Source organism: Tinamus guttatus, unplaced genomic scaffold (genome assembly GCF_059628265.1).
Source record: "Tinamus guttatus ecotype Peru unplaced genomic scaffold, ASM5962826v1 Tinamus_guttatus_pri_ptg000232l, whole genome shotgun sequence".
NCBI classification, from domain to species: Eukaryota; Metazoa; Chordata; class Aves; order Tinamiformes; family Tinamidae; genus Tinamus; species Tinamus guttatus.
The window spans coordinates 479,993-505,503 of NW_028288766.1; the positions used below are offsets into that span (position 1 = coordinate 479,993).

General features: G+C 45.0%; 1 protein-coding gene across 1 annotated transcript; it reads right to left on the reverse strand.

The window, feature by feature from the left end:
- Nucleotides 1-1,243: 1,243 nt before the first annotated feature.
- On the reverse strand, nucleotides 1,244-23,778 carry PXDC1 (PX domain containing 1). Its single transcript, XM_010214702.2, has 5 exons — nucleotides 23,517-23,778; nucleotides 10,821-10,912; nucleotides 10,411-10,528; nucleotides 6,324-6,435; nucleotides 1,244-2,038 (listed from the first exon to the last, which is right to left on the reverse strand). The coding sequence occupies exons 1-5, from the start codon at nucleotides 23,770-23,772 to the stop codon at nucleotides 1,921-1,923; spliced, it is 696 nt and encodes a 231-aa protein (XP_010213004.2). The 5' UTR covers nucleotides 23,773-23,778; the 3' UTR covers nucleotides 1,244-1,920.
- Between the last annotated feature and the right edge of the window lie 1,733 nt (nucleotides 23,779-25,511).

Here is a 25,511-nt window from a genome sequence, read left to right on the forward strand (position 1 = left end):
CTCTGCACGAGTAAGAAGGATGTTTCCCTTTCTATTCTACAAGTTTAATATGTAATAATATGCTCAAAAACTCTCAAAACACTTAAATGCCAGGTTTCATTTCACTTGCAGTTGTGAAAAGACAGGATTCTTCCGTGAAACTTAGTGGTATTAAACCATACAGGGCTACACACAAGATCAGCAGTCAGGCAAAAAAGTTTCACATGAGTATAAACCACATCTCTAGTATGGGCAGCATGTGGAGACTGGAAAGAATTGCCAAAATTCAAATATGTTTCCAAAACTACTGGAGTAAAAAAGAGGATTTGCCATGGCTGAGGAGGAGTCCTCAAAGAAATAAATGGAAGTCACTGTTTCAAGGTGCAATGAGTATACTGAAGGTGAGTAATATTTTATTTCTTTAAAATATATTTTAAAAACATACTGTGTAAAAGAATTAGGATTCTCAATAATTTATTATTTACATTAGCAAATCCTATTTGTTATCCTACAGATAGGAATTAAAAGTCTGCAGAAGGAAGGGAGCTGTACCAACTTCTTTAGGTCCAAGCAAAGCCCCAGTACAAAGAAATAAGTCCAAAATCCCTTCTTATTTCAATCCCTTCAAATTCATTTTTGCAATTATATCACAAAAAGCTCAATGAAAGGTCATGATGTTGAGCGTTGAGCACTTGCAATTAGAGCTGGGAGTTCAGAGCACTCAGCAAGAGAGACCCCCAGAAGAGATGTTGATGTTGCACTACTCAGTAGTAAAGATACTGCAGGGTCCAATCCTGCTTTTGTTTCCACTGGCCTAACTCCACTGAAATCAATGGAATTACATGACCATGAAGCCTGCATCCAGCCTGACAGGCATTTCTCAGGAAGCTAGACACACTCCTTGAACCAGATTGGCAAGGGGGAGAGTTTTTCCTACCACTGTAGATACACCGTAGCTTATCATTAATTTTCAGTCCAAATACATCATAAATCTCATTGGCTTCTTCCCCATTCTCTGGGGAGAAATACACATAGGGAATTCCTTCTTTGATGTAAAGAGCTGTAAGTACTATTCCCATTTTCTGATCCATGTGCCAGGCCTAAGCTCAGTCATACGGATGGGCTCTGCAAAGCCATAGCCAGGTATCATAGCTTGCACCATTCATAGCAGGGCAGTTCAGCCTTCCCATCGGCTTTCCAGAACTCTGAAATCACTTGGGTACCCAAACGTTATGAACAGGCCATTGCAATGCCAGTTACTGCCTGCTTTACTATTTCAGGAAAAGCTGGTCATCTCTCCAGTGATTATGCAAGAGCCCATGACTAAAAGAAGTAAAGCAGTCAGTTCATGTGTTCTGTTTCCTGGAGGCACTCAATGGTGTTTCTGACACCTCGTGTAAGGCACCAGTCATCTGGTAGCTAGGGAAAAAGTGACCTGACAGGCCTGTGTTAAGAAACTGCAGAGGGAACTGATGAAATCCAGCTGTTTTGTTCCATCTTCTCACTTACGCAGCATAAAAAGCGTGGTTGCTACGTCCTGAGAAACATCTGGTGGCGTCCTAAAAGAAGAAGCCTCAGCTCGCACTGCAAGGTCAAGGAACACGGGTGACAGCAAACCACAGCACATGGTTCCTGGCTGTGTCGGAGTGGCAGCTGCAGAGGACGTTGAACAGACTTCCCTGAGCCCAGAGGCCACTGCTCTCTCGCTTTCAATTTTGAGTTTGTTGTTGGCAGTGAAGCAGTTACTCCCTTACACGATGTCTCCTTAAAACACAGTGAAGTGCTGGACCACAAAACCACCGTTGGGGCATCCTTGCCGCAACTTCTCTCATCTTGGTCTAGCCTGTACAGCCTTATTCACACAGATGCAATGTGGGAGACAGCAGAGCCTATGGACAAAGAGGTCAGCTGGATGCTAGAGGACGAGGTCACTGGGAAACCTCAGTCCAGAATATCAGTTTCAAAAGGGACCAGGTGGTAGTATGTCAGATTGGTGACATAAGCTGTTGGATCATCACTGTCTTCCAGCTCTGAGGTAAAGTCGCTAACACTTTCAAACCTAAAGAGAAAACAAACAAGCAAAAAACGCGTTAAGTTCATTTTTTTTCCATGTTAAGGTTCATGTTTCATTTTAAGGTTCATCTGCTGTATGACAGACTAGGAAACCAAGTTTTTGATCTCTTTTATTAGTAGTCTTCAGTAATAGGAACTTCAGTGGCACTTCTCTAGTATGACTGTGACTGTTCACAGCACTCGTCATTATAAATGCCAGAACTTCATATTTCATGACACCTGGTTATCAGATTGTTTTGAAGATGACCTGTATCAAAACCATTATCAATTCACTTTCATTCTCTAAGGCTCTCTCTCCTCCTACTAATAAAAGAACAATTTCCTAGGGCACAGCTTCTTTTGTGCAGACAATACCTGGATACTTCTAAAAGATTTTTATGAACCTAGAGGAGCTTTCGCTGTGGTATATGAATAACTTCACAGAAAGTACTCAAAGTTGAACCCATCCAGCACACACCCAACCCATCCACCCACCCTCCACACACGTGTATATACATAAACGATAGGACCATGAGAACCACAGTGTACACCAACACATCATCTTGTCTTCTCTTTCAAAGTTACTAGTGATGAAGGAAGGCAGCTGTGAGCGAGCTATGGAAAAGTGAGTCACGCAGCTGAGGTCCACATTCTTCCATTTCATTCTCACAGTATTTGGCAGCAACACAAAATGCCTCCATTCCCAGACAAAAGCAGAACGGAAACTGCTTTTGTTTTGAGCGTGAACTCAGAACTGTCACCCTTTCACTTTATAGATACCTTCTCTGCATTTGGCTTTTGTACAAGGTCAAATGTTTAACACAATTGGGAAATGATGACTACAGTATCCTTCCTGCAGATCCTTGTTGTCCTCCCCATGGCATGAAATTTAGATTTTGACAACCAAAGTCTATCCAAATATAAAAAATACTCCCACATTTAATTCCACTTGTTTGAGTATTTTCCTCCCTACTTGCTAATTCTTGTGTTATAACCAGAATTTTTGCAAGGATTTCCCACTGTCTCACTCCCACATACAACCAGAAGGTATCAATTCATTAAAATCCACACTTTCCTCAGTAATACTGAGCAAAAAAAAAAATCCAGTTTCAAGAAGGTTTAATAGCAGACAGAGAGACGAAGATTTAAAACAATTTTATTTAAAACTGCATCTCACCTTCACAAAAACTAGTGAGACTCCTGCAGTAAGGAACTGAGGCCATCTTTCTCCACACCAGACAACCTCAAAAATCAGGTAGAAGCACTGCAAGTTACTGGAAAGCATGATCTATGCGTTCTGCAATGCATTGACACAGCTCTGTCTCTTTTTTGCAGTCCTGCTTTGTCCTTCTCGTTACAACTATTAGGATGACAGCACTTTTGAACAGAAATCCAAGGATTTTCTCCTGCAATGCTCTGGCCTGACTGTTTACTCCCCAAGTACCTGGACAGATTCCCTGTCCTTAATGAGGGCCTAGTTCCTGTGCTGTAGGAGACCTGCTCTTCCCCAGTTTCACTCTGATACTGAGAGTTACTACCTGTGTTTGCCAGAAAGAAGAAGAAAACAGGTACACGGATGTTAATGCTCTTCATGAGCACAACTCACAGGAGTAGCCCCCGAGTAAACACGGTGTGAGACAATACTGCATTGCCTCTCATCAGCCTACATAAGAGCAGTATTTGAGAAGGACTCCTTCCATCTACAGCTAAGCTTAAAGAAGTCCCTCAGTAGTATTTTCTTTTCCTGTTAAGACGAGGATCTTGTTTTTCTGGAGACATTCTGTATCTAATCCCACCATTTCTGTTCTGCTCTTCCGCATCTCCATCCATGGAAGTTTCTCCTATAGAACACAAGATGCTTGTGACAAAGAAGCACTGCCCTGAAACTAAACACTACTAAACATTTAGTACTGGCGTGAATTAGCCAAAAAAAGCAACATGTCCAACTGCACAGCCTTTGCTGCCTGCTGCTGGCCGAGAAGGCAGAAGTGCAAACACTCCTGGGAGGGGGAAGGCACCTCCCCGTAACAAAACCAAAGCACAAATGAGAGTGCATTTTTTTAACCATCTTTCCTTTCAGAAGGCCTGAGGAGCACTAGAACCATTTGTAAAGGCCCTTTTCTGCCAGGCTGAGGTTGCGCACGCTGGTTTCACCACATTTTGCAAGAGCACAGTGCACTTTAGAACATCGACTTTAGAACCAAACAAAATGAGAGGCAAAATGAAGGCAACAGAAAGCAACTCTTTCAGGACAACAGAATAAGCATCTCCAATTTGTAAAAATGCTACAGCTTCTTTTGTGACAAGTATCAGACATTTCAGCTTACAGACTGCTCAGCAGATAGCACTGCAGAAATCCAACAGCTAGGCAGTGCAGCGAGGCTTTAGGGAAGGGAATGACACCTCCTGACGTTCCAAGTGATTCTCTCCAAAAAATACATGTTTGCTTTGCAAAAAGTCTGATTCAAGTACATGTGCAGCCAAAACCTACAAGTCATATGGAATTGAATGTTGCTGAAAGGAAAATGTTCCCAACTGAGAATATACAAGTCCACAAGGAATTAACTCTGCTTTCAGAATAGGAAACGCCAATCCAATAAATCCAGTTTTACAGAGACCAAAAAGGAACTGCATAAGATTGTGAAAGATTTAAAACTTCCTTTCTGGGCAGCTAACATACATTTAAAGCAACAATATAGATTTTTTTAGCTTTTTTAAAAAATCAATCTTTACAAATCAGCTGTTCTACACCAGCGCCCATTACTTCCCAGCTATGAAATACACCTTCAGGAAGAGCAAATACAGCGCACCATGTACAACAGACTTTTGGAATTAATAAATTACTTGATTGTCCCCTGAGTTTCCAATAGGAACACAGAAAGCCAGGCTGTACCCTGGCTGTGGTTTCTAGAAGATCATGCCTACCATACAGACTTTCACAGATTTATATATTCACATTTTCTGGCAGAACAACAATTGCATGACAGAAGTTTCAGATCCCCAACCAGTAAGCTTTGCTTGTGCCAGAGCAGTTTTTTTAAAATCAGGGCTATTGTTTGTTTTGTTTCTGAAACAATAAAAAGGAGAGAGGGGGAAGAAAAAAAAAAAAGAAAGACCCGTATCCTTTTCCTTGGTAATCTGCTCCAGTGGCTTATTACTCTCAGCCCTAACACATGATAGATTATGAACTAATTCAACTTTACTTCCCAGAACTGGCGTTGTAGAAAGTTTTTCCAGTGTATGGCTACAGCCTTGTGTTAAACTGCCATTAGCAGGATCTAGGTTCACAACAAGATGTGATAAAACCCTGTTTCTTTAGGAAGTTAATAGAAAGACTTCAAGTCATTACAGTGGGGCCAGAGCTGTACTCCAGCCTCTGGCAAAGCCCTGTTAAATTCTAAGCCTTTCTGCAAACTGGTGAAGATCATATTTCAAATGTGGCAAGACAGAGCTTTATGTTCAAAGATCAAACTTCCAGGCGCTTTTATTGCCATTTCCATCATTTTGACTGCCCTCATGACACACTAGGTCAATGTTTCTCATTAAATTTGTGTAAATATTTAGTTAGTTGAACTGCACTGATAGTATTAAAGTGAAATATCAATCACCTGCAATGACAGAAATCTGTAGGAGCTGATTTCCATGAATACCCATTTGTCAACTTACTCACTGACTTAAGACCTACATAAAAGCCTTATTGGTTACAGGTCTCTGACCCCAGAGTTCCTATGGATAAAAGGAGGTAGAATTTACAAATATGGCTGACCTAACTTCCTCTTCCTTAATATGATACATGTGCTTCCACATGCCACAGCACGTGGAAGCATCAGAGCAGCTGCCCAGCTTCCTTTGATTAAGTTCAGGCCTGTGTTCCCTCCTCAGCCTCTGAGGATGGTGTTTTGCTTCCCAAACAAATTATTTCCATCTTAGTTAAGACTTTCCATTTGTAAGGATGTTTCAGGTTTCCACACTTGGGTTCAAGTGAACGCTCATCACAATTGTGATGGAATCCCTCGAAGGTTAATTCTCACTTGGCAGGACCCCGAGGACAGCCACAGCTTTTTCTGTACAAATAGGACCACACTCCTTAGGGTCACTAATTCTCACTGCAGCAATTTCATCCATTTTAATAGAAAGAGCAATGAGGCCTTAGCAATTAGGCCCTTTAACCAGTCAGAAGGACCACTGTGCCAACCTTGCTCCTATATAGAGATCAATATTTTGCTTGGGAAAAAGAAAGCTATAATATATGTTAAGCTGATCAAATTAATCACGAAAGAAACTGTACTTACAAGTGTTCTGCTGAATCTACGTCCACGTGCTTTTCTTTGCCATTGGGTATACTGTGGTCAATGACTATTGTTTCAGTGTTTGCTAAACAAAATCCATTTGATCGCATGATTTCTGTGGAGAAAAGAAAGGAAAAGATTTAAATGTTGCCAGTCCAAAAAGTTCTGTAAGAAAAAAAAAAAAAAGTTGGACAAGAAAGCCCCTCTACTGCCCCTCTACTCAGCCCTGGTGAGGCCGCATCTGGAGTACTGTGTCCAGTTCTGGGCTCCACAGTACAAGAGGGATGTGGAGCTGCTGGAGAGAGTCCAGCGCAGGGCTACAAGGATGATCAGGGGCCTGGAACATCTGCCCTATGAGGAGAGGCTGAGGGAGCTGGGCCTGTTCAGCCTGGAGAAGAGAAGGCTGAGAGGGGATCTAATCAGTGTATATAAATACCTCAAGGGAGGGAGTGCAGAGCACGATGATGGTCTCTTTTCAGTGGTGGCCACTGATAGGACTAGAGGAAATGGCCGGAAACTGAAACATCAAAAATTCCATAGGAACTTAAGGAAAAATTTCTTAACAGTGAGGGTGACAGAGCACTGGAACAGGCTGCCCAGAGAGGTTGTGGAGTCTCCTTCTCTGGAGATCTTCAAAACCCGCTTGGATGCAGTCCTGTGCCACGTGCTTTAGGTGTCCCTGCGTATGCAGGGGGGTTGGACTAGATGATCTCTAGAGGTCCCTTCCAACCCTAAGCATTCTATGATTCTATGATTCTATGAAGAAGGGTATATCATATGTAAGTAACATGGTTATGAACAGTGATGTGCACATGATGCTGGAAATCTGTACAGGACTGCTAAAATGAAGAGTTGGGCACACACACTGGTTTCACAGCTATTTATATTTGCAACCTGCTGATCTGAAGCAATTTTATTTGCATCACCAACTAGTCATGAAGAGATTACATTATGGAACACTGAACGTATCTTGCCACTGAGGCAAAGTCCTGTTTCAGTTCCATTAATGCCATTGGCAAAATTCCTATCACTTTTAGCAGAATGGCAGCCTGTCCGTAAAGTTGCAATCTTTCACTTCTCTTAATTGTGTTTTTTCTAGATGGACTTCCCAGGCTTAAGCCGATTAAGCAATTACAGATACTTCTACTGATTTACTACCAAGGGGAGATTTTTTTGCCTAAAAATAGTATTTGGTGTGAATAAGAAGTTAATCCCACTCTGTATGACGAGAGGGCAAACAAGGCAAATGGCAAAGATTTCTTTTCATCACATAACCTCAGATGAATGCTACAGCCAGCACAAAATTATTATATTTCTCAATTTAAAGCAGCACTGACTTACTTAAATAAGTAGATTCATGGTTTAACTCAAAGTAAGAGGACTCTGTGTTATGTCCCTACATTATCAGCATAAGCAAAAGGAAACTATCCTGTGACAGCAAATATAGTAGGCACAAAAGATAAGTATGGGTAATCCCTAAAACCTTGCCCCAGGCAGACAAATTTCAACAATACAGTTCAAATAATGTGTGAGGAAGAGCAGAGAAGAAAGAAAGGAGGCAATTTTAACAGTACATTTACATATTCCTACATAAAGGTAAACATCAGAGTTCATTCTCATATTTCTTGAAAAAGAGATCTTTGACTTTCAATCTCTGTTATCTTATTGCAGGCCACTTTAACAGAGTATGTGTGGGGGTGGTAAAAACACCGAATCCCAGGAGAATCACACTCCATTCATGATTCATCCTGAGCCAACATCATTCACTCAGACCGGATTTACACCACTAATTCAAATGCAGCTTGCAGCTAAGAGAGGGGCCTCTTTCTCCCTTCCCCATCACCCATCACTCTGAGCAGGACCCTGGCAGGGACAATTTGTTGTTTTAGAGAGTACAAAAGAGTTTTTATTCTAATTATATTCTGTATATGCTATTATTCTGATTCTGCAGGCCACCTGGAAGGCTGCTCCATGCCCAACATGAATGCGACAGCGCTTTCCTAGTGTCCTTGGTATGACCTAGGAAGAAGAGTGTTTCTGTACAATTTGAACTGCTCTAGGAGTTAACATTTACTGCCATCTACTGACGCCACTGCCAGACACTGAAGCAGTTGCCAGTGTACAACATTCAGGTGAGGCAAACATCAATGGCCATCAATTGCAACCACTTAAATGATAAGGTGGTCTGTGCAGTTAGGAGAAAAAAAATCTTCCCCCAGTTAATGAGGTATGACTGGTCTATTAAATACAATTTGGGATAAAACAAAATGTTATTGTTCTGCTAGGATAGTTTCCACAGCTTCTCTATATACAGGCTGACTCGAGGGTTCTCTTTGCTGCTAGCCTCTACCTATCAGCTGGACACCCTCACACTGTTAATGGTGATTTTCTTCTATCTGCCACACCAACCATGCCATATATTCAGTCATGCACACACACACACAGTGCCTGCACGCTCCACAAAAATTAAATGAAACACTTCAACAACAAAAAGGCAAACCGGACCAATGCTGCAGTTTCTAACCAATGCAACTCCAAGGATATTCTTCTTGATATCTGCCTGCTGGCAAAAGGAGCAATGTATCAGGTGGCTGTACCCATGCTTTTAAACACTTTTAAAAAACATTTAGTTTGAAGGCATTCATTTCATAACTGGCAGCCCCTGTTATCAGAGTAGCAACACTTTTCACATGGAAACCACTGCAGGCCCTCAAGGATCAGCACTGAGAGCACATCCTGGCATGCAGAAGCATGGCGAACAAACCATGTTCAGCCTTTGCCTTTAGAAGAATGATGCTAAGAACCTGCACGTGAGAAATGCTACCTGCAATTTCTACATCAACTCGGACAACTCGGACATCCTCCAAGCCTCTCTAGTCACAGATGGGGCAAGACCTTAAGACACACCGGTTATATCTTTAGCATGTAAGCATCCCAGCTGGCCATTAACCAATACACCTTTAGTACTTACAAAAACTGACCAGTATTTCTTCCTAGATGCTTTATGCACCTTGGAGGACAACATTGCCTTTCACTCTCTGAAATAACTCCACTTTGTTGACACAAAAACAGCCACCCCGAGGGACTGCAGAGACTGCAAGCTCTTAAAGAGTAGTCTGAACTTCCTTTTAGGCTCAGAGGAAACTTTTCAATAGAGAAATACAAAAATAGGCACATCAAAGGTCCCCACACTCACTAGCAGTAGTGGATTCAGAGGGGAAAGACTAAAACAGCGCAAGCACAGTATAAAACTCCTCTCCAGTACACCCACCCGCCAGCAATCTGTGGCTTAGAAACTTCCTGAGCGTCCTCCTGCCACAGGACTCAATGCACATTTCTTCTATTTACTTGTCTAATTCCTTTTGAAGTCATTGCTACTTTTGTTCCCACAATATTCCGCTCCGCTACTTAACCGCTCCATAGGACAACAAAACAGACTGTAACATTTTTTGTTGTTTAATGTCTGTTGCCCGACAGTGTTAATGGATAACTTACAGTTCTTGTGTTTTGAGGTGTACAGAGCAATGGGCTCTTGCCTTTCAGTTTTATACACTTTCATCATACAGTCAACTCTGTCATCTCTTTTCAAAGCTGAACAGTCCTCTAATTTATCTTCTTCATAGAGAAGCTGCCCTTCACTTGAAGCCTTGTCCTTTATTTGCATTTTTTTTTTAATTCCGTTATATCCTTTCTGGGAAGGAGGGATCAGGATTGCACAATGTATTCAAGAGGGGGCAGGTGGTGCTCCTTTCTTCTTTTGTTCTCATCTCCTTTCCTTATAATGTCTAATATCCTAACTGCTGTTTATGATAGCTACTTAGAATTGAGCTTACATTTACATAAAACTGTATCAATATCCTCAGAATCTCTTTCCTGAGTGGTAACAGCACTATCATGTATAATTATAATGAGGATTGCATTTTCCCCATACCCACTTGTTTCCAATTATCATCCTTGAATTTTACCTGCCCTTTTATTGCCTGAACATGTGCTGCATAGTTTGTTAAGAGAAAGAATGACAGAAACAAAAAGTAAAGCAATTATCATTACATAATCCTTGCGTTCATTGCTGGAAGCTAAGCACTCTTACCTGATATTTTAACTGGACTTTGAAAGCTTGGCTGAATTTTATGGACATTGTCATTCTTTAGAACTTGATCCAAAGGAGATCTCTCAAAGAATGTGAGGACAACTTCAGATCTTGAATACTTAAAAATAGACAAAGAAACAGACATCTGTTTTTAACCAACAGTTTTCTTTGTTCATTTCTTCCTTTCCAACTCTTCTTACTAGGATAGAAAGACTACTACAAGCAACTGTACACACCTATAGTATGTAATGCAATGGACCTGGCACCCAGGACTTCTCCAAGATATTCAGTACATTGCTGCTTCTCTCAGAGTCTGGAAAAGCCCATTGCTTTCTAATCTGCACAAGAGTGCATTTCACCACCCAGGAGGAGTCAGAATCTGGGCTCAAGGCTGAGCTGGGTATACTCACCTTCCACGGCATGTTTATAATGGTCTTCAGAAGCTTTTCCACTTCATTAAGTCTAGCCTCTATATCATGGGCTTCCTTTATTGTGATGAGTCCTAGAAACAAAGTAAAAAGATCATGAGCAAAGAAAAAAACCACACTTTCATATGCACATACACAGCAGCAGCCAGAAGCAGCTTCTCAAGAAGACGTGGCATGACCTGGAATATCATGCATCCCAGAAACAAACCTTTCAACCCATCCTAATGATAAAACATGTACCCAAATCCAAGATGGGTGTACCAGCCTAGATGCAGGTCTGACAGACTCATCTGTTTGTGATAGTATTTAGGAGCTGCAAGACAAGCAGAAGTGGAACCACCTACTCCCTCATCCACAGCTGCACTACACAGCATTCCCAGCGATGATCATCAAACTGTCTGTTTTCTGCTTCCCAAAGCCATGATTCATCCATTTGCTGTCAGTAAAAGCCAAAAAAACAACCCCCCAAAACACAACCCACAGATAAGATGAAAAGATTAAACATTAGCTAAACAAAAGGCTTCAAGGATCTTGTATTTCTCTAAATGTAAATCCCAGTGGGTTTACATTCCAAAAAATCATCCCAAAGGATGATTTCTCAGCACCATGTTCTCCAAGAGCAAAGCAAAACTTGAGGGGTTTGTTTGTTTTTTTTTTTAAATTACAGATTTATCACAGAGCTGTAGAAGGGATTATAATGGAAATTTTGCAGGATGATGCAGTATGTTTCTAATTTTGAAGAGCTCAATACGAGGAACCTCTATTGTAATACTATATTTCATATGTATAATATGCAGGAAATCTGTGACTTCACTCTCCTCTAAGAGATTTAAGAGGATGTAATACAGGCTATATGCACATACAGGTAATATAAGGAGAACCTAGCCCAAAGCCTCTTGTCTCTCTAGTGTCCTTCTATTTGCCTCTACATTTGTGTGGCTTTTCCAAGTAACAGCACACAGACATGAAAATTTAACATTTAACAAACTTCATGACTGGGAAAAAAAAACAAAGACAAAGAAAAAAAAAAACAAAGAGAAATCCAAAGAACTGGAGAAGATAAAGATCCAATAAATAAAAATTGTCTAAATAAACATCAAAACTAAAATTTACAAAGGAGTCTCTGAGAAACCACTTCAATATACAAAATTTGTAAATGCTGAACTCTTCTCAGAGGGTTTCTTTAAGGAGATGCACCAGTACCTCCCTGCATAAAAGGTGAAAGTACAGCTGTAGAATACACAAAAGGTGAGTGAAAAAAAATCACAAAATATGTCAGTCTCCACAAATCCTTGTTGTTTGCTACTTGTGTGACATGAACACATACAAACTTTCCAGACCAAGATGTGACTTCTAAGCTGTCAGCCTTAGCTCTGATTATGGCCTTAAATAAAAGCAGAGATTGTCTCCAGAGCAACCAGGTTTATTTCGTGTTGTCCCACACAGAAATAGTCTTGCTGTTCAGGCTTTTCTATGAGTCCCACATTTTGCCTTCTTTTGCTGGCTTTGCTACCACTTCTTCCTCTCATACTGCTTTTCTGACAGGAGACAAGAGCACTCACAAAGGCATATATGCAATGTAGCCAGGTGTACTTTTTTGCCTGGTGTACGCTGTAGTTGAGAAGATTTGCAAAGAAATTTTCTGGGATTGTAAGAGCCAGCTAATGCAGACTGTACTAGCTGGGTTTTGCCTTGGCACTACAGACCTGAATCACAGCGTGGTGCCCTTCATCTTCCTAACTGCTGGGTGTGAGTGTGAGTAGGCCTAGGTGGGTCTGCTTCACCCCTCTGCAAATATGTTCCCTTCCCACATCAGAATGAACTTCAAGCCTCTCTACAAAGTGTTTCCATCTTCCCAGAAAAAAGCTGCCAAATTCCTCACAGTTCAGGCACCCGCCTATGATGTTAGAAACACGCTGTTGCTCTGCTGCAGCTCACGTCAGATGTGTCTGAGCTAACCACCATGGTGCCAGCTACTGCAGGGTGTCCCTGCTTCTCCTGCTGCACAAATCCTGAAATATTCAGAGCAGAGACTACTGGACTGTGTCCCATGCTCCAGACAAACACCCTCACCACTGACCTACCAGGAATGTGGCACTAAACTGTTCTCTCTCAAATCCACCCTGGAGCTCAGACCCTTTCCCAAATTAACATGTGTTGTTGATACTAGTATTTTGCAAGAAGGAGGGGTATTTTCAACCAAACAAACAAATTCAGAGCAGCAAGGAAAAAGGCCAGAAAAAGCCCTCATCTCCTCAAAAAAAAGAGCATTCACACTATGAAAAAATCGCCAGGCAGTTAAGGTTTTTTCTCATTAGCAATCAGGGAAAGCATCTGCAGCTCCACACATCCTTTCCATATTTCAGCAAGAGAAAGCCAGAGAAGATCATGAACCTGTGACACTTCCACAGATCACCCAGTAGGAGGTTTTATAGCTTCATGTATTAACCAGGAATTTCCACTCCTCAATATTGCTCTTTCTAGCTCTTGGAAAAGAACCAGCCATGCAAACCCTCACTCCTGTTTGGAAATTGGCACAGAAAACGTGTAACATCTGACACATTAAGAACTTTAGTAACATAAGGAAAAAGAAAGAAAGAAGGAAAGAAAAAAGCAGACAGTGTAGGAAGAAGAGTAAATGATATATCTGCCTGGACAAATTTCCATGTGCATGTTTAATGATTACAGAAGCACAGCTTTGGGTCGTAAAAAGATGATGATCTTACACTACTCGTCACAGGGAATTCAATTTGGTTGGGTTAAGGCCTTCCTCTTCATATTTCTAACAATCCACATAGATGGAAACCACTTGATTGGCTATATATATATCTATATGTGGATACACGTATGTATGTAAACCCTGTAATTTCTTCCACAAGAGCTACAAAGTTTGTAAGGAAGGCCCTTATTTATCATCATTTAAGAGTCTCTAAGAGTTAGCAGATGCCCTTGTGGTTTCCAGTTAGTCACAGGCTGTGATCCAGCCACTCGTGGACTGCTCACAACCTGGCCCGTGCATGACACTGCGGGCCTACCCAGCCAGGCGCTGCGAAGGCCCTTGGCCCCTCATTTCCCTCTCCTTCAGAGCTTGCTGACTGCTTGCTGTTATCAACCACAACACAGACGTTCAGAAGCAACGTTGCGGTTTCACAGAGCGAAGTCTCCGGTGGCCGCACTGGTTTCAGGTGCTCTCACCCTCCCCTGTTGCTCATTTCCTCTCATGCACCACCACACACCACTCCCACTGTTTTGCCAGCACAATTAGTTGAGCAATGGGGAATGCCTCAAACCAGTGTTGTCAAATATCTTACCTCAGAAAGCCCTAGCCTTAGCAGGAGAAGCAACACTGCAGGCTAGGACGCCTGCTTCAAACTCCTTTCTCGCCCAGGCACTAGAATCACGCCCAAGCTTTCCATCTCTATTACCCATGCTTTCTAACAGCTTACTCATACTCGTGAGGGGGACTACCCTTCATAGGGGTGTCTCTGCCACCTCTCTCTATTTCTTCTTCTTCTGTCTTCTTAGAGAAGCCTTAATGAGGTGGGGGAAAAAAAAAAGAAAAAAAAATCAGGCATGTGCAGGATCTCCTGACACTGCATCACCTGGACAAATAGCTGTGACACACGTGCCAGCTGACTCTGTAGATAAACAGCCCATCACTTCCACAATTCATAAATCCTGACACAACAACACAACAAGTTGTATCTATCCCGAGTGCCCTGGCCACACGCGTAGCATTTGTATAGCAGGCACGACGGGTCCTGAAGCCTCTCCTGTCTTTCTGTAGGAACTTGTAGACCTCGGGAACCCTTATTCTGCCAGTTGGTTCTAAAAGTAAAGACACAAATAAAACAACTAGTAGCAGGAGCCAGCTGCACCTTCTCCCACGTGTTCAGTCCTGCAACAGCGCTGAGCGCAGAGCTGGGAAATCTCTTAGTGAGATCATGGTGAAACACTGTTCTCATGCCTTTTCCTCTGCCCTGGCTGCTGTCTGACTGCTAATTGAAAACATGTGCAAACTCCTCCCAGGAAAACTTTGCTCTCTGTCTTGTTACATATACTGTGCTCGGACAATTAACCATCATTTCAAGTAATTTAAATGCTATAAACACCTATGTTTATAGGGCTTGAGGTAAACTGGAGCCCCTCTGGCTCTGTCTTTACCACAAGACCTTTTGCCAAACACCACAGACTTCTAAGATTTCCTCACTCTGAGCACAAGGGAGACGACGCGCTGGGTCATGGGAGGGAGCGCATAGGCGTACTGTGGCAATGGGGGTGGTGCTTGCCTGTATCAGGAATATTTGCTTTCAGCGGGCTTTTGCTGTGCTCACAACTCCCCATAGCCAAGGAGCTAATTTTAAGAAAGAAGGAGAAAATCCCTTTGACTTTTCAGTCCTTTTCCTGCCTGAGAGCCTCGGGTAGATTTCTTCAGGCTGCATGAATAGGATTTGCCCACATAGTTAGCAACTATACACATAGCAACACATCTCTGGAAAAACACAGCACAAACAGCAATACAGGCCTGCAGAGTCCTTCCTGCTATGGGACCCCAGTGCCAGGGTCAGCTGCAGGAGAACCGAAGATCAGGCAGCCAGCTGTGTAGCTGGCAGGCTGGGTCATGGCGTGGGAGAGAGGCCCAGGGCTCAAAACGAGCAAGAAACAAGCTCAGCAGAGGAGGAGAATGAGCTAGGAGCCAACTGTTGATGTCAACACACAAGCCTTGATAGGCTTGTAATATTACTGAGCCACCAAATCTGTAATAAATCACCATTTGGCAATGACATGCTTTGACGCTGTATTTTTTTACTAAATGAAGGGGGACAGGAAATGTAGTGCATGCTCCATGGCTTGTAATGAAATCACAGTGCGATTTTGACGACTGATGTCTATGATGAGCAAATTGTCTCAATAATCCTCTAGTGTCCTTCAAGGAAGAGTGATTTCATGCCTAAGTCAAGTACATCTCACACACCATCTCTAGGTGATGACACAGAGGAGTCTGTTTTACTAGTGCTGCGTTGCTATGTGTAAGTTGTTAGGTACACATGACCTCAAACTGCAGGCAAGCCCTACTCCTTCAGTCTGAAGAACTCTACTGGAGACTCTCAGTCAGAAGAGGAACAAACAAGAACAGCAAAGTGATCTCTCACTTTCTCAGAATTAATTCAGTAACTATGTGCTTAGGCTAAGGTGCCCTTTCGGGAGATATATGCAAGATGGAGCGGAGTTACTATTAAATGTTGGGTACTGTACTATGTATATGAAGATTGAAATATTAAATTGAGCCCTTCTTACCTAATCCTGTCTTCATGCCCTATTGGGGAAGCCCACAGAATAGATACCAAAGTGAAAAAAGAAACAGTAGTTAAATCCAGGAAGAGATCCTATCACATTTTGCTAAACCTGTACAGCAAGAAAGAGGTAAGGCTGATAGATTAGAATCTTGAGCATATCCTCATAAGAGGCATGAGTCCATGAAAGGCAAATAGGGATTTCAGATCCTCAGGGAAAACGCATAAGCTGTCTTGCAGAGATGACTGCTATTCTACTCTCTTGACCAGAAGCTATACGATTTCAAGAGATGATATGTCCCTTTTCTCCAGCTCCAGTATTCATTAACATAGCTTAACTCAATTCCAGGCTCAATCTTTTAAAAAAAAAAAAAATCTTGTACCCTCAGCCCTCCTTCTCCTCGGATTTGTTCTAACACACACACTGCTCAGTATGAGGGTGCACCGATAGAGATGCACAAAATCACAGAGTAATGAACACTGGAAGGGAGATCAGATTGTCATCTGCTTCAATACATTCCTCAAAGGAAGACCAGCATCAAAATCAGGTTGCTTGTGGCCTCATCCAGTCAAATTTTGAATATCCCAAGAATGAAGATTTTATAATATAATGCAGTCACTGAAGCTGCTGAACTGGAACATGGATGATGGCTGAAAGGTGGCATCTCAGCTTAGTTATCCTCCTACTTTACTCCTCTGCATTGCTTCCCATTTCCTCCCCTCTGTTGATCTGAGCTCTTCCCAATACCATTTCAGCTACCATCTGCTTCATGACCACGTTGCCTCTCTCCTCCCAGAAGCTGCCCTAGTAACATCCCTGCCTTCCCACAGGCATACGTTCCCTGAAACTTGCTGTCTCAAAACTACTGCATTAGCCATCTGTGGCTGGACTCTTAGGAGGACCTATTACTCTCTTGCCTCTGCATGGACAAAATGAGGATCTATAAAGTTTTTTACAAGGACAAAGGACATCTAAAGATAGGATATTCAAAAAACAGCAGTTGAGAAAACTCATTTCACTTCAATAATTCCTCAACACCACAGGAATCCCAGAAGTCCCAAAACTGAAAAGATCCAGAGAAGGACAGATAATTGCAGACAATTAGGGATATCAGATCTGCAAGTACCGGAGACCACAATCATCACTTTTCTGTTCTTTGCCAGTTATTTATGATGTCTTTGGGTACATCTGGTTTTCATCACTAAAGAGAGGATCCTAGAACCAGCTATGGCACAAATCTGACTGTCTGACAACTCTGGCTCCAGCCACTTCTCTTCAATGTCTCTTATTCTATGATATTAGGATGTTTCCTAACTCTGTGACACCTCTCTCGGGGCAGATTTACTTTCCCTGCTCTAGGTGCTCTAGGTGTCCCTGCTTGAGCAGAGGGGGTGGACTTGATAATCTTCAGAGGTCCCTTCCAACCTCAACCGTTCTGTGATTCCCCTCATGGAAAATCCATCCATCCATTTCATGTGTCCCTTGAGTCACTAAGCCATTATGAAGGGTTTACTATTCATGCAGTATCTCTAATAGAACTCATCCTGGTGGCAACTCCCTAGGAAAAGCTGCAAGGGTCTGTTGGAGCTGAAAGGACAAGCAGACGGTATGGGGTTTTGAAATTTGTTGCATGTTGTGCTGTCCTCCTTAAACTTGATTTTTGAGGGAGAAGTTAGGGACTGAGGTGAAAACACACATGAAAGAAGGTACTATTTGTACAACTGTCTGACTGAGATCCCCCAAAGCCGGGATTACAAAGCTGAGTAGCCACAGGATGAGAGGAAGTGACTGTGACCACTTGAAGAGCGGCATGCCCAAGTAACCCTACAAAGCACAGGAGGCAAATAAAAAGCAGAGAAGCCCAGGCCTTCAGCTGATAGACACTCATTATTAGTTGTGGAACTTCCCAGGAGCTCTGGAGGAGGAAGGGCACCTCCACTGACACCTGGGACAGATGGACTTGACTAGGGCGGCTCCTTGTTTTGATGCCTGAAATAGAAACATGTCAAAAAAGCGCAAGATGAAAGTGAACCAAAGGGTAAGAGCTTGATGGAAAATGCAAGCTCCTACAACCATTTTCAGTGATGGTTTGTTATCAGCTGACATCTACTAGGAAAAAAAAAACTCATTTCTTTTCCACTCCACCAAAATCCTCCCAGACGTATTGCCTCAGTCCATCACAAAAAGGCAGTTTGTGACAATCATTATAATCATAGAGGGAGCTTCACTTATGTTCAGTGTTACAGATGCACCAAGAAACTCAACCAAAAAAAATTGAAACAAACAACAACAACAAAAAAAGAAACAGAGGCACCAAACTTCAGTCATACAGTACTGGTAGAGTCTGATAACTAAGTGCTGCATCCTTTGTCCGCCAGACAGAAGCTCTGAGCAGGCTCCACTAATGAAGTGTTGACAGTGGCAGCTATGCAAGCAGCACAATAGATGTCGCGCATTGATCCTATTGTCACAGCCCTGGAACAGCTGCTGTCTGTGGAAACCACTGCGTTGCTTCTGTGGAGCTCCCTCTGCTCATAAATCCAACTCCCAGATGGTCTCGTAAACAACAACAGTATAATGCAGCATCTATAATAAGTTATGAATACAACATTTACAGCAAACTGTGCAGAAAAAAAGGCAAAACAAAACAAAACAAAAAAACCCACAGCGTTCTTGGGTTGAATCTTTTCTTCATGAACTGCATTCTGCTTCCTGCAAGGCCTTCAAGCTGCAGCCCAGAAAGAGCTGCCCATGTGCTTCCAGGTTGGTGCACACAAAACAGCTCATCTGCTTCCCACATAAGGCAACCAAGCTGGAGGGCAAACACAACACACAGAGCCAGAGTTCATCACACCTCTGTGAAGGACTGCTCAGGGTCTGCGGCAGGTGAAGAGGGAATTCCTCTGTGCCATGAGGTAAGCTACTGATGCAAAGTTTCTACAGAAAAATCTCCACTGCCACTGTATGGGCTGAAAGAGGCTGAGAAGCAGTACAGCACAAGATAAGAGAGGAGCTCTCATGAGCCACGGATAACCAGGGATTCCAACAGGCTTGGAGAGAAACCTGGAGACAAAGAAGGGGAACAGCAAGAAATTCAGAGAAAAAAATGGAGCAACAAACAGAGATAAAAATTACAAAGAGCAGAGTGAGAAAAATAAAACACAGAGCAGAGTGAGTCAGAGGAGGGATAGAAATAAGGAAGGCAGAGGGAGGGAGCCATTTGGAAAATGAGGTCTCACCTAGTAAAATAACCCTGTAGGACTGAAGCAGAATTTTGGTTTGACAGCTCAGAGTATCTGAGCGGGATGAGGTACTACACGCAGGCACAACACTGGAAGAGTATCTCAGCTTCCAAAAGGCAATAATATAACAGTAGCATCAGATAACAAAATCCTAGCAGACAACTACGGCCAGAAACCACCCTTCCACCTTTAAAGGGAAAACTTGGAAGGGTTCTAGTGAGCTCTTCTGGCTTCCTTGTTCAGCATGTAAGGGCCTGGTCCTGGCCACTGAAGTAAGAGGCGGCATTTGGCTGTATGGATTGGACAGAGTTCTAGGATAAATCTTAACCAGAAGGCCTTACAAACAGTATTTAACAGCAGAAGTAAACCTGATAACTTTACCAGGTTTATATTTCATTTCTAGTATCTACCAGGACTATTGCAACTATTTCTAAATCACCAAATTTAAGTCAGCTCCTGGGTCCATCGCGCTGCCTTTCTCACAAAGAGGTATTTAACTACACAAGTAATTCATTTGGAAGCTGCAGGCAAAACAGACAAATTAGCAAAAATTAGCTGGTGTTCTAGCTCTGCTAATAGTGAACCAGCCTGTGCTTTTCTGCGATCCTGTCTTGTGCATTTGCCTAGGCCAAGGGATGGGCACATTTCTGACACAAATTAAGTATCAGCGAGTTACTGTAACACCACCGTGAATCATATGTAATCACCCTGCAGGTATGCATATATCTAACCTTGTTTACCAGCTTTCTAGTAAGTTACTTTGTGTTGCTGAACGTCCTTGGGCCTCAGCATCATGGCGCACTCCAGATGTACAAGATGCCCTTTGCCATATGCTGTCACTGCCTATCCAAGACAAGGGCAGGTTGGGTGAAAGCCACAATCTGCTGAAACCAACAACCAACTGCTCCTAATATTGCTGACTTATTAAAAGGTTCATCTTAAGAACTTAATAACAACAAATAGCTCAAGTTTTCCTTCCTCAAACATATCCCTTGAATGTTACATACTATGGTTTGACTAAGCTGTAAGAAAATTCTACTTCCTTCAGTGCTACTTAAGCAAATCTGTAGGCATGCAATGCAAATTTCGTTTGCAGTGTTTTACCACTTCCTCCAGATAAAAGGCACAGCTAATATTCAGCGACTTTTGGAAAGCCTGAGATAAACACACAAACGCACATCACATATATGTATATTTCTGAGTCCGAGTTTGTCAGATGTTTTTGTTGGGCTAAATACATTGAGCCATAGTGTGGAAAGCAGGACCTCTGCTCTAAAAGAGAACATTAAGAAACCATACTTGCTCCAAAGTTTTCTAAAGATAGGACAAGCTGCCTGCATTCCCTACTTACAGCCAAAGATTTGCTTAGGAGTCACTTGGTTAGATGAGATTTTTTATGTATCTACTATAAGGCTGCAGCCAGTCATCTTAAAATGCTGGTATGATGAAATACTCTCTATGCAGAGAAGCACATCCATGTCCCATCCCTACAAAGTAATTTTCTTTAGAGCAGCTTAATTTTAAACAGAGTATTACTGAAATTGTGAATCGCACTGCGATTGCTAAGAAACTACTCCTGTCTTTTACTCCATCTCTGCCGCAAGGTTAACCCCCACCTCCTACCCAAGCTGAATAGATCATGATCTCCTCACATTAGCTTTCAATTTCTCAAATCTTGGGCTGATGCTTTGCTCATTTCAGATTCTACTGAAGTCGGTATGTCTATTCCTGGAGATACGGATAAGGGAAGGTTACTGGCTCAAGGTTTTATGCAGGAATTGAGCTGAGCAGGCTGAGGACACTTAGTGTTTCCAGCTGTTCCTGCACGAATAGCGCATGTTACCTGGGTCTGTCAAGCAGAGCTATCAGTATTCCAGTGCAAACGAATGTAATCCCACCCGGCTCCATCTGCGCAAACAGAGCCTCAGAGATACGTGGAAGCAGTTGAATATTTTGCCAAAGCTGCATCACACTCGAGGCCGGGAGGGAGGGCACTGGCTGGCAGTTCCAAGGAGCACGAAGGGCTGTGGGAAGCCAGGGCCTCCTTTGCCTGAGGCAGTGGTGAGGGAGCCAGTGGGTGCCAGGGGGCCAGGCCAAAGGACCAGGTTACTGAGCAGAGTCCGTCTCCGGCCAGACCCAGCACAAACCTCCAACTCAAAAAAGCCCAGAAAGACAGCATTTAAGCCCGTTTTCAAGCTCTGCCTATTACCTGTGCTCTGGGAAGGCAAATTTCAGCAATCCTGGCAGCTGTGCCCTGCTGATCTGGACCCACCAGACACCCTCTAAAGCAAAGGCCATGTAGCCTTTAAGTCAGTGCTGCTTTGAACTTAGTGCCACTCGGCATTGCCGAGAAGCAAGCCCGGGTGTTCACGTTGGGCACACGCAAGGCATAATAAACCTTCCCCCTATTTTAGACGCGCTCTCAGCAGCCTCATGGCGGGGGTCCCGCGGAGGCGGCCCCGGCGCTTGCTGCCGCGCAGGCCGCGGGGACGGCAGCGGCGGCTCCGCAGAGAGGCCCCCCAGCTCCCGCTGCGCCCACGGGGTGAGTCCCCCTTGCGCCTGCAGCTCCCCAAGCTGCTCCCCGCGCCGCAGCCCCTGCAGCGCTGCGCGGCTGCTGTCTGCAGAGGGCACTCGGGCCTCGCCAGCGCCAGCAGGATTCGCGACGCGTCAGCTGAGCGGGGATGCCACATCCGAGGAAGGAGCATGAGCCAGAGCGACCCACACGAGGCGTTTTCCATGACCAGCGGGGAAAAGGACGCTCGCTCCTGTGAGCGCAGCTGAAGCAAGATAAGGAGAGGAAAACGTATGACCGTGTTTAAAGCAGATAAAAAAGGAGACCCTGCTAGAGGCTAGCGAGTGACAGAGCCCACATGACACATCGCCCTTTAAATTCCTGTCAAGAGCCAAACTTGGCAAGTGAACCCGGCAGACACCCCCTCAATGCCGCCTTCCACTCCAAGGCACGGAGTCTGCTTCCACGAAAGGGGGACTCGGAAGTAAATCTGGCAGATCTACATCAGTGTAAAGGGTGCAAATCAGTCCCTAGCATTTCAAAATGCAGTCCTTTTGCTTACGAGGTTTAAAGAGAAACTGAGATCACCCGAGAACTTCCCCCTTCTCTCCTAGAAAAATGTACACAACAAACCAGCTTCTCCCTGCTCCCATTTAATTCCATCATTTATGGGGTTAGTCAGATATGTGAGGAGACTGCAAATGATAAACACTCATCACTTTTTAGATAGGAGATGGCCCACACCACCTTACCGGCTTGAAATATTTTAGAACAAAACACATAAAATGAATCTAAAAAAAAAAGCCCCAAAACACCGAACAAATTAAAAGCAAAATACTAGAAATACTAGAAGGTACACTCTGCTTCTGCATGGTGGGCCTGAGTATGGGTGACATGCCCTGATTTTTGTTAATCCACTTCAGAAGCTGACAGAGAAGAGGAATATGACTATAACTGCTGCTGCAATTCCCTGCTTGAAAGAAAGTTATGTGAGGAATTATTTTAGCTCCCTGAGTTGCTCCATCCACTGGCAAGCGCTGCAGCTTTTTTTTTTATTTTTTTCTCCTCCTTGTGGCAAACAACATACCAACGTGCAGAGATTTTTCAGCCGCGGCCCTACTCCTGCCACTGAATCCCCCCTGCACGTATCCCTGGGGAATGACAGGAGAGGGAGAGGTGACGGCGGGGACTCTTTTGATCCCCCAAAACGCAGCCTGTGACCCAACACCCCCCAGAGCAGCCAGGGACACCCAGAGGGGCGGCAAAGGGGGGTCTGGGCCACTTTGGACCCGAGACTTCACCTCCCTACGGGAGCTCGCCCCCCCGCTGCCCAGCATTGCGGGGCAGCCCATCACGTCTGCTCCGTATTTATTAAAAATAGTAATAAATAAATAAATAGGAAGGCGCCGGGAGGAGCTCCCAAGCCCCAGATGCCGCCGCGGTTTCCTGCCCCCGGGGCCGGCGCCGTCCCAGGGGCTGGGGCTGCTCCCCGCGGGCCGCCCCGGCCGCCTCCGCCCGGGGAGAGGCAGCGGCCCCAGAGCCCGCGCGCAAACACAAGCAGGCAAATAAATAAATGAAGAAATAAAACAAGAATCAAGCCGGGTCTCGGCCGCCGGGAGCTGCTCAAACCTTGGAGCAAGGGGGAGCGGGAGAGCTCGGGGCGGTCCTCGGGGAAGGAGTCCAGGAGGCGCTTGAAGAGGCGGCCCAGGTCGGAGTAGCTGCGGTGCAGGTAGAGCACGTTGCGGTCCGACCACTCGGTGCGGATCTCGTAGAACTCCTCCTCGTCGCCGCGGCGGCTGATGATGAGGCGGCGGACGCCGTTCACCCAGCAGCCGCGCACGAACATGTTCACGAGCGAGGTGCCCTCGAACACGGCCGAGGCCATCCCGCCACCGCCGCCGGCGGAGGGCGACGCGAGCGCCCCGCGCCGCGCCCCAGCGCAGCGCAGCGCAGCGCAGCAGCGGGAGGAGGAGGAGGAGGAGGAGGAGGAAGGCGGGACGGGGGTGCCACCGCCCGGCCCGGCCCCTGCCCGCCGGGACGAGCCGCCCCCCGGCCGCCCCCCCGAGGAGGACGGCCCTCCTCCTCCTCCTCCGCCTCGGGACGGTTTCGCCACCGCCACGCACACGGCAGCGAAGACTTTTTTCCTTCCCTCCCAGTGACCACAGAAGTTGTTTCTTTGCCTGTTTGCTTTTTTTTTTTTTTTTTTTTTTTTTTTTTTTTTTTTTTTTCCAACTTCCAGCTCGGCCAGCTGAGGAAGGAAGGGAGGGAGGGAAGGGAAAAAAGCGGCCTAGGCGCCCTCCACAGACTGTCTCCATAGACCGCCTCCAGCTGCTTCACGCAAGGCTGTCGGCCCCCCATGCAGACCCGTGCCACGAAGCACCTGCAGGGAGACCCGGTGGCCGGGCCGGCACCCCCAGGGCGAGGGGGCTTTGGAGGGGCCTGCAGCCAGAGCGGAGCCTCAGTGCAGGGCTGCGCTGCGGCTGGAAGTGCATCCCTCAGCCACAGGAAGGGACTGTGGAAGAGCACAGGCTGGGATGTGCTCGGCCTCTCCTTCGCGGGCCCGCCGGACACCGTCCCCGAGGGCGGCCCGTGCTCGCACACGCTCGCCCTCCTTCCGATGGGGACCCCACGCCAGCTCTCCAGGGCTGCTGCCAGTCTGAGGCATTTTACAGCAAGGAAGCGTGGAGGAGAGCCCTGGATGTCTGGAAAACTCCAGAAGTGGCAGAGTTTTTAGTAATTACTGAACACAAAACGAGACGGCAGCACGGAAATGGAGGATGCACCCCCGGGACTGGCCCCTGCTTGCAGCTTGTGGCCTCTGGCTTCACCAAGGCTCGGACGTGCCGAGGGGAAAGGTGGGCGATGCTCCTGGCTCACGCAGTGGCTGAGGATCCAGTATTTTGGAGAGGCTAGAGGCTGCTGTACTCACACTCCACATTATCAAACAAAAGCTGGTTTGCCGGCTGGATATGTGTGGATCCTGGGGCCAGGAATTCACACGGTAACAGTTCAGCTCCTGTTAAACAACTGGAGAGAGGCAGCAGAGGCCAGCCACCGGAGCTCTGACGGGTGCTGGCCAGCGCGGGAATGGGGAAAACACCCCACCTGAAGCTGCTTGGGCCAGTGCAAACAAGCACAGGCTGGATGCAGCAGGGGCTACGCAGAGGGGAAGGATGCTCCACAGCTTTTGGGAAGTGCACAGCATAACTCGCTCACGCTCTTCTCGGTGTACATGAGACTGCTGATAAATGGCCAAGCCGTTCTGGTGCCCCGCAGCCCTGTGATAAACCAACTCTGAATCAACAGCGGGTGTTTTGCCCCCGTTCAAACATTGGATTGCATTTTAGTTCACTTTGAAGTGCATTCAAATGGTAAGAAAACAAACCACTGAGCCACATTAACCGAATCAGAAATGCACGCATCTGGTTACCGTAGTCCCACTCTGCAACACCGGCAGACGTTTCATTAGAGACATCTACATTTGTGAAAACAGCATCAGTGATGCTGAAACCACTGAACCTTCAGCATGCAGCACCAAGTCCCGCCAATCTGACTTCACTGAAAACAGGATTGGGCCTGCAGCTTCCATATAGACATAAAGTAAACAGATAACCTGCAGGCACA